Source organism: Thunnus maccoyii, chromosome 19, assembly GCF_910596095.1.
Source record: "Thunnus maccoyii chromosome 19, fThuMac1.1, whole genome shotgun sequence".
Lineage (NCBI taxonomy): Eukaryota > Metazoa > Chordata > Actinopteri > Scombriformes > Scombridae > Thunnus > Thunnus maccoyii.
This window is the reverse complement of record NC_056551.1, coordinates 11,329,519-11,343,248: the sequence shown is the minus strand read 5'-3', so window position 1 is coordinate 11,343,248 and position 13,730 is coordinate 11,329,519. Positions and strand designations below refer to the sequence as shown.

Genomic DNA, 13,730 nt, shown 5'->3' with positions numbered 1-13,730 from the left:
AGCTCTTGCTTTTCTTTTCTAACCTTTGTCTCCCAGGTCCCCTTCTGAAAAAAGGAAGAGCTCCTTGTCATCCTCAGGACAGATGCAAATTGCAGGTTCCTCTCTCTCCCCTTATTCCTCACCGGGCAGAGCTTTGTCCCCATCAGCTAGCCCTGCCTCCAGCCTGGCTCACTCCAGGTAATCCTCCACAAGCCTGTCAATCAACCAGCTAAGAATTTAAGTTGCTTTCCCAGGTGTAACTAAAAGTCTCCACTAACGAAACAAAATGGCATCAAGAGGACTTGGGCTTAAAGCTGACAAATGAGGGGATTTATGCAATTTACACTCCTTTTTCTTTTAAAACTGTCTTATTTAGACCAATAGAGTGTTGCCTCTAGGCCTGTGAAGCTTCTGTCTCTCCTGAAACAAACAGAATCACTAATAGACAGGCACATCTAATAGTTCAGCACTTCAATAATTGGCTATTATAGCAACCTGTCAAAACTGTGCTGATACATCTCGTCAAAGGCCAAACTGAAGATGATGTCCAATTAACTTCCTCTCTTTGAAGGCTCTTGACAAACACTAACTCTTGCTTAGAACATGTATTTGTTGTTATTTCTGTCGTGGAGTCTAAGGAATTGAGTGTAACAATTATCATCTAATAGTATAGTATAGTTAAGCAACCATAACTAGACACGGCCGGCGTATGAAGCTTTGGTTTTCTCCACATGTTGAAGTGGTGTGCATGGGGCTGTAATAAGAAAGATACTTGGCATTTAAAGAGTTTGACAGTGGTGTATTTAGTCTTTTCAAAACCAAAAAGACCAAAAGTGTAATGAATGGTTAAAACAGTGTGTTTATCTGCTACAAACGTTAGCATACTGGCTAACTAGCTTACTACACACAGTAGTAACCCTACTATTTGGTTGTGGGGAGGTTTACATTCCAGCAGCCTGGGCTAAACCTGTCACCCAAGACGTCCTTACACATTAGTCCTCATCCTAGAAGACTTAAAGTGAAACATGTTTTAAAATATGAACAGTGAAGCATGAATCAAACCTCTGTCTTGTTTGTCCAAGTTAGCTAAGCAGCAGCTAAACCATTATTTTAGAAGAAAATAACAGTATATTATTTAGTTTTTCCTTATAATACTTGGACAAACCACCTCTACACTGCAAGACAAGAACAATGCTGTTTCTTTATTTCTATGCCTTCTACATGAATCATCAACCGGTGACATTTTGCCATGGACATGCAGCATTAGCCTCAGTCTTTTATCACAATACCAAGTATGTATCCATTATGTGCTTAAGACCCTTTTACAAGAATCTCATTTTAAAATGAGTCAGCCGCAAATAAATATGGGGAAAAAAAAGAAAAAAATGAAAAAGCCAGCAAGAGAGGCAGAGACGGCATTTTCAACCAACTCATGGAGCTAACATTAGCATAATTAGTTAGATAGCTTCAGCTGATAAAATCTGCTGGCAACATGTTGTCTTTTCTGTTGCCTTAATATGCATGAAAGTATATGTAAACGTCTGTCCACAGCTGTGTGTGTGCAAACATAACAAGTCCTTAGTTGATTGAAATATAAGTGGAAAATCACTTTTAGCTTGTGCTCCATTTTTCTCAGATCTAGGCTAGTAGCATACTTTCAAGGAAGAAGCTATGCGCAGAGTTTTTGTAGTGTGGGATTGTTAGCAAACAGAGGAAGAACATACTGTATGAATGCTGTCCCTCACATTGCATGAGGTCATATTACTGCAAGCAAATGTTATTGATTTATGTAGCTCTCAAATCTTTATAGACATTAAAGCAATTAACTTCTCCAGAGCAGCAGTCTCATTTAAAAAATGTATCAGTAAAATTAATTTGAAGGTGCTTGAATATCACCAATATGCCATACATTAGCTTTAGACACCCATATACACTAAGTGACCACAAAAATAGAAATATCTTTAGGCATAATGCATTGCAATACAACAGCCCTGTAATATGACTATCATTGCCGTCAGTTCAGTCACCAAGTTAATTGCTGAGGTCATGTGTATGAGCCTACAACTCTTTGAATTGATAATGAAAAAGCACACAAGAGTGAAAGAAGCTGCAATGGCAGTAAATGGATGTTAAAAAATGACCCCTACCTCTATTTGTCCATGATTCTCTCTCAGTGTCCAAATACAAGCTCTTAGGTTTGGACTAGCTGTTCCATCTAGTTAATAAAGCAATACCAATGCATTATAAATGTTCAGTTGTGTAACTGATACAAGGAATTCTTTAGCAACTGGTAAGGAAAAGTTGCATCGGTCAATATATGACTTTCATTTTTTAATGATGACATGCCATGTAAATATATTTGCTTGAACAAGAGAGAAACATAAAGGCACAGCTCCTTTTTGTACGAGGAGAGACTGTTTGTTTATAACGAAAGTATAGCATACACAATCATTTCATGCTTTTAGGAGAAATGCTTTTCTCTAACAACATCCAACCTCCAACCTCAACGGTATATCGGCTAGGTGGTGCCCTTTGTTACAGGTGAGAATGTTTTTTATTTTTAACAAAGGTTTCTTTTGCTCTCTGTTGGTTGTATGTAGTAATTGGTCTGTCTTTTCACAGAGGTGCAATTATTTTTTTGCAGCTACGTAAGCAGAATCATTGCAGGATGAGACTGACTTTTATCTTAAATTCTTTAGAATTCTTTAAAAGTTCTGCATAGCCTTTGTAGGCAGCTCACCAATACATCCTGCGTGAATTCATGAGGCTCGTCTGTCACTTGGGGTTTTCTAGTTTGCTTTCTACAAGGAATGGAACCAGAGCAAGATACAAAAATAAGCCCAAAGTGTGCATGTAAATGGGTGTAATACCCACAGAGTGACTGACAGTTCACAGACGCACACATTCCACATTTTCTCGCCTTACCCCAGTGGACTGAAACCTGAAACATTCATAACATCAGCAGCAGTCTGTTGTGCAGTTTCGTGTCACCTACTGTGATCAGTCAAGTTGATCCACATGACTTTCATGTCATGCTTAAAAAGTCTTTGATATAGGTGCGCCCCGCTGGCCTACTGGTCAAGACACATGTTGCATAACCACATGACCATGTATAAGATTTTGAGGCCTGTAGTTTTGGCACTTTTTCTGTCTGTCAGCATGATTATATACTCGACTGCATTTGACATTGTTGGCGTTTTGGCTCGAGGAGAATATTTTAGTTTTTACAGGTCATACCGCATTCCTCTCTTATCTTTGTCTTTTCCCTCTCCTCTCCTCTGCCGTCTAATGCCTTTGCAACTTTGAACATTTCAGAAGATATCATGAATATTGTATAGCCTTTCCTGTTAACATGATTGGTTTTTCAACTCTCTCTCTTTCTGTGTCCCCCACTTGCTCTCCCTCTCTTCTCTCTACAGGGGTGGTTCTCAGGAGAAAGACAAGGCAGTGTCCTCATCCATAGTATCCTCTGTTCAGTCCAAAATAACTCAGGTATTGTTCTTTGCTTTTATCCCAACTATGTTCTCTGCTGAACTTTTCAGCCTACCCAACATGAGTACTAAGTGTTGTTTTGTGTTCCCACCGTGCAAAGAGGAAGGACAGAAAGTACTGCTCATTTTCACACACAAAATATAAATTGGTTCTTGTCTCGGACCTTCTTCGAAATGTTACTACATATTCTCATTTATCTGTTTTTGTAGAACACATCCATGCGTTGTGTTTTATTTAGTATACTTTGTTTGAACCATGCGGAGACGTGTTTTATCTTTAGATCTACTGCAAGTGTTAGTTCAGTATAGATGTAAATGTTTATCATTTGCATTTTGTACTGTAGATCAGCTTGACCTGAAGTGATTTTATACCACACAGGCAGTAGTAACTGAAGAACGTGTGCGTCAGGATACATTTTCTTAGAATCCCTCTCACTGAGTGGTTGTCTGTGTGCATATGCATTTAGATGTGCATCTTTGTTTGTAAGATAGTGAGTTTGTGTCTTCTGGTGCAACTATTTATTTACATTGCAACTGAGTGTGTGTGCATCTGTGTGTGTGTGTATGACGTTATACCCTGTGTACAGTGTCAATACAATGGGTTCTAACTTCTAATATTTTAAACCTACAGTAAAACAGCATTTGAAAATTTGCAATTGACAAGTAACCATTGCCCTTGGAAACAGCAGTTAAAGGATAGCTTGACATTTTTTGCAGTCAATCTTAAAACAAGTCAGTTTCACACACAGTATGTACATTGAAACAGGGTTTGGTTGCTGTAATCATTCGTCCTTTTCACACTTATAAAGAGAAGTAAAGAGATGCCTTCCTAATCTGCTGTCGATGTAAGTGAAGGGTTTATGTTTATTGAAGTTAATATGTGGCTTCAGCAGTCTGAGTTAGACAAATGAAGTGGATTTCCTCCAAAGTTGTGATCTTCTTAGGACAAAATGTCCTTTTTGCATTTCCATCCCTCCACTGCAGCTCAACAAGGAAACACAAAGCAGGAATTTTGTACTAAACAGACTTTAACCTTGGAAGATACGCACTTGCTTTGATTAACTCAAGACTGCTGAAGCCTCATGTTAAATTCAGAAAAACTTTGGAATGTATTTTTGCATAGAACAAGGACTCTGGACTTTGTCCCCCATCACTTACAGACATGGTCGAAATTATTGGTATCCTTGCATTTTATTAAAATAATGCACCATTCGCCCCAAACAGTGTTTGGCTATGTTTGGTTTGCAGTGGAACAAAACAAAAAAGTTGTGAAAATAACTGAATTCATGCTTATTCTACAAAAACATTCTAAAATAGCCTGGACAAAATTATTGGTACCCTTTAGAAGTTGTAAGAAATAATCGATTAGTAGTGATACTTTAAGCAGACTATTGTGTTTTAATTAGTATCACAGGTGTTTTCAATCTTATAATCACTCATGCAGCCAGTTTAAAAGGAGAAAATTACTCACTCTGCTGTTTTGTGCCACTGTGTGCATCACAGTGAACATGGAAAACAGAAGAAAAAACAAGAAAGTGGTCTCAAGACATTAGAAAAATATAATAGCCAAGCATGGCCAACATAAAGGTTACGAGACCATCTCCGAAGAGCTTGATGTTCCTGTGACCACTGTTGCCAATATTATTAAGAAGTTCAAGGCCCATGGAACTGTAGCCAACATCTCTGGACATGGTCGCAAGAGGAAAATTGTCCCGAGATTGAACAGAAGGATCGCTTAAATGGTTGAGAAAGAACCAAGGAAAACTTCTATACAGATCCAAGCTGATCTTCATGGTACAATAGTTTCAAATCGCATCATCCGTCGCTGCCTGAATGAAAATGGGCTCCATGGTAGAAGACCAGAAAGACCTTACAGAGGGAGATACAAAAAAGCCAGACTGGACTTTGCCAAAATGCATGTTGACAAGCCATAGTCCTTCTGGGAGAATGTGCTTTGGACAGATGAAACAAAATTAGAGCTTTTTGGTAAATCACACCAATCCTATATTTACAGAAGAAAATATGAAGCCTTCAAAGAAAAGCATGCCTACCATGAAACATGGAGGAGGCTCAGTGATGTTTTGGCGTTGCTTTGCTGCCTCAGGCACTGGGTGCCTTGAATCTCAGCAGGGCACAATGGAATCAGAAGACTATCAAGGCATTTTGGAGCAAAGCATACAGCCCGAAAGCTGAAAGCTGTGTCTTAGCCATAGTTCATGGGTCTTCCAGCCAGATAATGACCCCAAACATACATCAAAAAGCATCCAAGAGTGGATGAGAACAAAAAATTGGACCATTCTGAAGTGGCCTGCTATGAGTCCTGATCTGAATCCCATTGAATATCTGTGAGAAGAGCTGAAACTTGCAGTTGGGAGACGGCACCCATCAAACCTGAGAGAACTGGAGCAATTTGCTCAAGAAGAGTGGGCCGAACTACCAGTGGAGAGGGTAGAAACCTTATTCATAGTTACAGAAAGTGCTTGACTGCAGTCATTGCCTCCAAAGGCTGTGCTACAAAATATTAAGTTAAGGGTACCAATATTTTCTACCTTGCCATTTTCATTTGTTTTATTGTATTAAATAATATGTTAAGTTGTAAATCAAAAGCAAAATTTCAGTTATATTCAATGTGAAATAAAGAATGATGGATGCCATATACTTCTGTCAGTTTAAACTTAGTACAGGGAAAATATGTTTTTGTTTTTTAAAGAAGGTGGAAGGGTACCAATATTTACATTTGAAACACATTAGGAAGGGATTTATAAATGGCCAGTATGAACATGAGGAATGATTTCAGCAAGCCAAATGCACTGATTGGCCCTCTCCAAACAATTGCGACAAAGTTGGAAGCACACCATTGTCGTGTTTTTGTGCTGTAGCTTTAGGATTACCTTAATTGGAACTAAGAGGTTCAGCCGAAACCATTGGAAACAGCCCCAGACCAAAAGTACACAAAGGCGTCCACTTACTTTTGACCATATAGTATGGCAGTATATTCTAATGGAATGAGTGGTTTTTATGTGACACATTAAATGTCGCTAAGTGGTGGGCTGTGTCTGGTTTAAAATGGTACATTGTGGCCCTCATTTGAGTCTAAGAGCTCACAATAAAAGGAATATTGTGTCTGAAGAAGTGATACAAACACATTACTCACAATGTAACCTCACATACACCTCTAATAAATTCTGACCCCGGTACACATTCTCTCTGCTCCCCCCTGTTTAAAATGACTATGTCCAATTTATTTATGGCTGCCATCACGCTGCTTTCAGAAATGCACCATAATCAAATGCACGCACATGTCCCAGTTCTGGAAGAAAATGTTGCATGATTGTCAAAAAGATTCTTAAAAAAAAACTGTCTTTATTTTTCTTTGTCTCATCTCATAGAACTTTTGTGTCACTGCTCTCTCGCCTCTTGTTAAATGAGCAAAAAGGCTCCAAAAATCTAGCAGTACTAATGTCTGCTGCAAGCCAATGTTCAGGTCAGTCAGTTACCATTAAGACAAAAGTCGCATGCCGTTTTCTCTTCAATATACTGCTTGTTTTTTGTTGTAATTTGTCTAGCTTGCCTCTCTCTTCCACTACTACTGTACAATATTGTGATATAGTGTTCATTTACTTAATTTTGACTGCTGTAGAAACATGGAGGAACATCCCTTAAGACAATTTTTAAAATCAATTACCTTGATTAGTCAAAAGCCTTAAATCAATTCTAAGATGAAAGACATTTCCGGAGCTGCCTCATGTCTCAAATTATATGTTTCTTTGCATCTTCACACGAGATCACCATCAACATCTTTGATTAAGGATTTTTAAATGTCAGTTACTTCATTCATACTTGCAATACATTACATTGCATGACGTGATGCAGTATTTTGATGTATTGATTCTCATGCAATCAGTGTGCAACTAAATGCATCACACCAGTAGTGTAGGGCCTGGATTGTTGGTACACTGCAGTTTCAGTAACATCTAGCAAGTAAATGATTTTGCACTGAAAGTGTAAACATTTGATGAAGGAAAAGTTATACCTACAAGAACCAGTGTTACACTCACAGTGTAGTGAGGCTGCAGCATAGGCCAGAATCCAAGAATTAAAGCTAGTGGAGGTCAATACAGTGTGGATGGAGAGACAACATTAGCTATTCTGTGAACACTGTGATACAACAAATTTGGAACTTATTCTCTCTTCTGGCCATGGGCCACTGTGTGTGTGTGTTTGAGAGAGAGAGAGTGATGGAGTGTGTCTCAGAATGAGTTTCCTGTGTTTACTGACCAGATGCAGCACAGATAAAAAAAACCTCACATCTCTTGATGCGCCTCTCTCATCAACAAAAAAAAGAAATCTTATTTCTTTCTTTCTCACTGTCTGAGACAAACAAACAGAATCTTTCCTCCTGCCTTTATCTGAACATACCAACATAAGCTAGCTCATGAAAACATGCTGTTTGCTGCTGCTGCAACATGCACAGATTCGCAACCACTAACTACTTATACCCCATCTGTGATGTTTTACAAACACATCTTGAATAATTCAGCACACCCTCATCTGCCTAATGGTCTCTTCTTCCCCGAGGGTGCCTGGTTGCTATTCGCCTCATCCCGTCTTTCATTTTTGTCCTGTTTGTCTTTGTTCCTCTGTCTTCTGTTCCCTTTTTGTCTCTGCTGTATGTTTGTTGTGTTTTATTCTGTTTGATAGATACTTTGGGCAGTTTGAGAGTAGTTTTTACACCTGCACTTAGTCTTTTTACATTACAGTATTTTTTTGATGATTAACACATTGAACATATTTACTGTTTTTTCTTTTGAAAGCTGAGATAGCAGCAAAGCTAGGTTCAGTTTAACTTGTCCTCAGGACATGATGACAGACAAAGAGAGAGCTGGGAGAAATTATCTTTGACAAGTGCATAAATGTGTGAGAGAGAGAAAGCTCAAGGTGTTACATAGCTCCCCCAGGATATCCCTAACAGTGTGTTATAGTGGTATTAGTTAACCTTGCAGTGTGAGCGTGCTTGTAATTAGAAGCAAAGCTGTGAAATTTCTTTTTGTGTATGATGCAACCTGATTTCAAACCTATTAGGATTTTAAAACAGCTGTAATTTGGGCCTTTCAGTAAGAATACTTAAGTCCTCAATAAGAGCTAGAAGCTAGATAGTGATTGCACAAGTTACTCATGAGGTTAATCATGTTTCCTTTGCAGGCCATCACTGCTCCTTTTTACAGAATTCAAAGGGAGAAAAGGCTTTCCCACACAAAACTGTTATGTTCAAAGAAGTTTTTGCAAAGTTTTTCCCTCACAATATTATAGTGTCTTTAACCTCTTAACAGGCACTCCCATTTTTGTGCATTGCCTATATCTCGCCTCAAATAGTTGCACTAACATGCATGCGCGGCCGGTGTGGCCACCAAAACAAAGAACAGAAGCTCGGATAACAACACACACTGCTCAGGTTGCCATTATTCCACTGTTCCATATCTTTACATAGGACCTTTAACATTTCTGTCCTGGTAACAGCAGCAACTACAGGTCCTAGAATTTTGTTGGCAGTAAACTCTCTTTGAGAAGCCACACACAGAAATACAATAAAGAGCAACTGGTGCGTCTGTTTTCACTGCAGCCAAAAAAACTTGCATTGGTTTAGTAGAAGTCAGGAAATCAATCAGTAATTGGACTTTTTCCATCATGTTATGACCAGCCATGATCTTATATCACGCTGCACACTGTGCGAGTACTTTTCTACACTAACAGCTCACTGTGGTTGTTCCTTCTTGTCCCATTACTGGCTGCAGTATTTAAATATTAAATATCATATATAATGTTTAATATTTAAAACTAATGTGCTGTCAAAAAATGGCAAAAAAGACCAGCTTTTGTTTTGTAGCGTTTTTGATGAATGATCACTGTTAGTGAACTCAGTGACAAATACATTGTGCTTTCTGTGACTGCTTCACAATAAAAACCATCCCGTTGTTTGCCAGTTGAATGCTTTTACGGTGAACAAGAGGCAGTTGGAAATGTGTGCTTTAGCCGCAACTTGATACAGCCCTGATGTGGCTGTAGGAGAGTGAACAGTTCATTGTGAGGCTAATATCAATGAGCTAAAATGAAAAAGCAGTAACACTGGATTACATGCGGGTATAATCTCATATGAATCCCTTGTGCATAGGCAGTTGCAGGATCAGTTGGGCTGTCTGTCACTTTTTACTACAAGCCTTTCAAACCCAGCACTCAGTAATGTTTGTTCACTTCCAAGACAGGTTTAATAATTTGGCCGTCTACTTGAATTAATGACATAATAAGTAAACATTCCAATTATAGAACCTCCGCAGGTAAAATGTATCAAATCAGATTTAAACCGCTGACTTAACTGTGAGCGACAACAGCCTGGTGTGGAGTGAGCAGTTTCTCAGTCAGGCTGAGCTGTCAGCAGTGGGTTTGGATTATTTCGTTGTTCATTGTTTTCAGATTGAATCTTATTTTTGTTCTATAAACTGGCGGATGATGTAAGGAATATTTATACGTATTTATAATGGGATTTGTCCTTTTTCAGCATGTTTCCACAATTAGCTATCCTGTGTGTGACAGCTGTAATATTACAGTACTTGTGATGATCTATTAAAATGCATTTCTTTTCTTGCTGTTTTCATTTGCCAAGCCACTTGCAGCTGACAAGAAATCAACTAGAGTTGAGCTACTTTCCATTCAGTTGGTAATAGTTTAGAGCATTGTTTGTCATATTTTGTGAACACTTCTCCATGTGTGTTTGAGTATGTGTGTATTCAATTACACCAGGGTTTAGAGAGAAACAGCCTTTTGAGTGATTTGATATGACAGCTCCTTCCCTCTGTGATTACAGCTGTTAATTTGTCTCATCTGTCAGGAGAGCTCAAGGGTGGATATTTGTCCATGCGTGTATGAATCACTCTCGGGATGCAAATTAACACTTCATATTCAGCAATTCAAGCAGTTTCCCTCTGGTCAGCAAAATTTACATTTCTACCTGAAGTGGGGAGAAATTGAAAACAAAAAATTGCATTATGGCACCTCCTTACAACCTACTTTACATTTCTCTGTTAAGCTCTACACTCATTTTTTTGTAAATGTAACTTTATTTTTTTTTAGTTTAAAAAATTATATATATTTTTTACTATATTTTTTTTTACTATAATTGACAATTACATATAATACATTTACTGTTGGCCACTGAACAGTTAGGGATTAGATGCTTTTGGATAGAAGGATTTTGAGAGGAGTTAATATACAGGATCCTCAGTGTTTTCAGGGTATTACTTTGTACTTAAAATACATCATGTGTTTAAAGATGCATTAAGGAATTCCTAACAGCTAGCGGGTAGGAAGCACACTCCAAAACAAGCAAGCAAGTTCCCTTAATATACAACCTTAAACATGAGGTGATGGTTGTGAACTCATGAGTAAAAAATCAGGGTCCTCCTGGCTTGCTAAATGTTTGACGCTCTTGTAGCTTCAGCTCTCTGCCATTTCCGTCTGGTTAGGTAAACCCCAATTAGTTTCCGCAAAGCTGTGTTTTGAAAGTAGCTGCCCACACTCTTTATTTGGGGAGTTTGATGAGAGCCATAGGGACACAGGCAAGCAAAACAGCAGAGCTTAAACAAACCAATGAGCTTAAAGCGCCTGGAAGCTGCGTAGACTGGGGAGTTAATTCCCAGTGGGAATAGCAGTACTAGCAGCTCTTTCATACATCAGGTCTTTTAAATTAATAATAATAACAGGAAAGTTTCTAAATTGGGGAGCAGTAGTACACTGGAAATAAAAGAATAGTAACATGTTTGTCACATCAATCAAATCCTATTTGTCAATAAGATAATTTGCTCACTACCTTTGCCTCAAAAGTTTTTATGGCTTCACTGTGTTGGTCCCCAGTTCAGTTGTTGATTCTAGATTACTTGAACTGTTTCATGGAAGTTCTTAATTGAAGTCAGAGAGGAATCAATAGATGGATTTAAGTCAAACCAAAGTAGAAAAAGTGAAGAAATGTATCTGGAATAACTGTACATAGCATTCAGACCTTCATCGTCTTGGCAGTTTTACCCTGGACAGGAGTGGTATTGTGCTGTTGCACCCCATTTAGTGATGGAGATTTGTGGTACATTAAACTAATGGCTTCCTCTCCGTGTGTCTCTTTCTCTTTCTGTCACTCTGTTTTCAGGATCTGATGGCCAAAGTGCGAGCCATGCTTGCCACCTCCAAGAACTTCCATCCTCCCAATTCCTAAAGAAAGCGTGGCTCTTTACCCGCTACGACAACCTCGGCCAATCAGCAAACGGCGTTCTCCAATTTCCCGGAGATTTATTCGGCCTGGATCTGTTTTGACTACCTGTGTTTATCCCTGATTTATCATTTCATCTTGATTTGAGCATCAGCAGATTCAGTTTGGTTCCATTATCTCTTCTGCAGTAATGTGAGAGTGAAGTAAAGGCACTCGCTTAAGTTGAAATATCCAGTTTCACACTTGACCTGATAAAAATGGCTCATCAGCTGGGAGATCATGTCAGCAGTTGACATGTTTTGATGCAGGGAATGTCAAATAGTGGAAATAATCCATATGTTATTTAACATCCTGTTTGGAAACACTCCACTTTTCTCCCACGTGATGACAGCTATTCTCTGCAGCATTACCTAACTCTGCTGGAGGTCTGTATTCTCTCCTTCTATGAAGGGTTGTGTTGTTTTGATCATTTCATTTCTGTCCTCTCTCATCTACCATTCTGTGCTGTTGTTTTCCCTCCGTTTTTTTTCCTCCCCCAGCTGTCTTTTCTCTCCAGCACCTCACCCATCTACATGAGAAGCTGTTTTAATTTTTTACTCTTGTCCCTCAGCTCTAGTGCGTGGCCTTCTATTTCTGTTCCTCGTTTGTACTGTAATGAATTTAATGCAGAATTACTTTCTAATCCAGACTGTCAATAAAGTTTCAATTATGATTTACATCTGGCCCTTACGCCTTCCCATTTTGTTACAAAAACAACTTGTCATTGAGGTTAATGTCAAACAACTTGTAAAATAGATAAAACTATTTACAGACTTTTTTATTATTATCCTTTTCACCTTGATGAACTCCATTATGACACACTTGAGTCAAAATCTCAACAATCGACCCAACCCAGGATGAAATGGTGTTTACTGGCCCCAGAAGTTCACCTCCATTGACTGTATTAAGTTTACTGTCACAGCAGCATTGCTGATAAACCCTGCAAACATAACAATTGATCTGCTGATATCCTCAGGGTGTCTCCTCCTGCTGCTGCTGCTGCAGAAATGGCACTTGTGACCCAGTGTGCAGTTAAACCAAGATACAAACATTTTTAGTAGACTCCTGCCTGATGACCTGAGTGCAAGCTCATAAGAGATAAATACTCAGAGAGATAACCTGTTTTTAAGCCACGCAAAGCCTTAAAATCATCAGTAAAATGTCAAGATCAGTTCTTTAACAAACCAGCACCCACTTGAGAGTCACTAAAACAGGGGAGCTATGGTCTTCTCCCAACTCTCATTTAAGGTTTTGCTACATTATCACCACACTGGTGTTGTCCTGTTTTTGGTGGACATGTAAACAGAGCACGGCAGCATTGTTGTGATGAAATCGATCTATCCTTTCCTTCACCAGCTCTCCCCTGTTCAGGTGTACAGGTACGTTAGTTCAGGGTTAGAGAATGGTCTCAGCTGTCAGAGGGCTCAGGGGATTTATGACATGAAATGATTAATGATACCCACTGCGCGGCATAATGATAGGTACACACATTTCACCGTGTGTCTTGTTAACTTTAAAGTTGCTCCAGCTTGGTGTAGAACAATGCCCAGACCCTATCACAAGGACATCCATTATATTTTTCACACAAATTGAATATTTGCCAGGAACAGATTAACTGCAAGTTACGGCTGTGTGTCATCAGCATAGCATCGTCTTCAAATAAGGTTACCCAGAGGGGGCATATTAAGAGAGAAAATAATTGTGTGTGTAGCACACAGACTTGAGGCACATCACATGTAACCAAGAACTGTGAGGGACAGTTCCAGATGAGGCAATCTACTCTGACCATCATCACATTTGCTGACATCATCATAGTTGACCACATAACCAAAAGAGAAAAGGGACTATCCTGACATCATGGCACCTGACAACAAACTCTTCTCCAGTGTTAGTAAAACTGAGAGGTCTTGTTTTCACTACAGAATATTAAAGAATGAGCACAAGAGTCAGGACCTTCAAGTTGCCTAAGT

At 38.9% G+C, this 13,730-nt stretch overlaps 1 protein-coding gene across 2 annotated transcripts in view; it reads left to right on the top strand.

Moving 5' to 3' along the window:
• Window positions 1–12,437, top strand: part of LOC121885485 (splicing factor SWAP) — a 64,106-nt gene extending 51,669 nt beyond the window's left edge. For both annotated transcript variants that reach the window (XM_042394975.1, XM_042394976.1), the window contains 3 exons: window positions 37–177; window positions 3,399–3,471; window positions 11,662–12,437. In XM_042394975.1, the coding sequence (XP_042250909.1) occupies window positions 37–177; window positions 3,399–3,471; window positions 11,662–11,727 (280 nt within the window). In that variant the 3' untranslated portion in view covers window positions 11,728–12,437. The remainder of the gene's footprint in view (window positions 1–36; window positions 178–3,398; window positions 3,472–11,661) is intronic.
• Window positions 12,438–13,730: the final 1,293 nt, after the last annotated feature.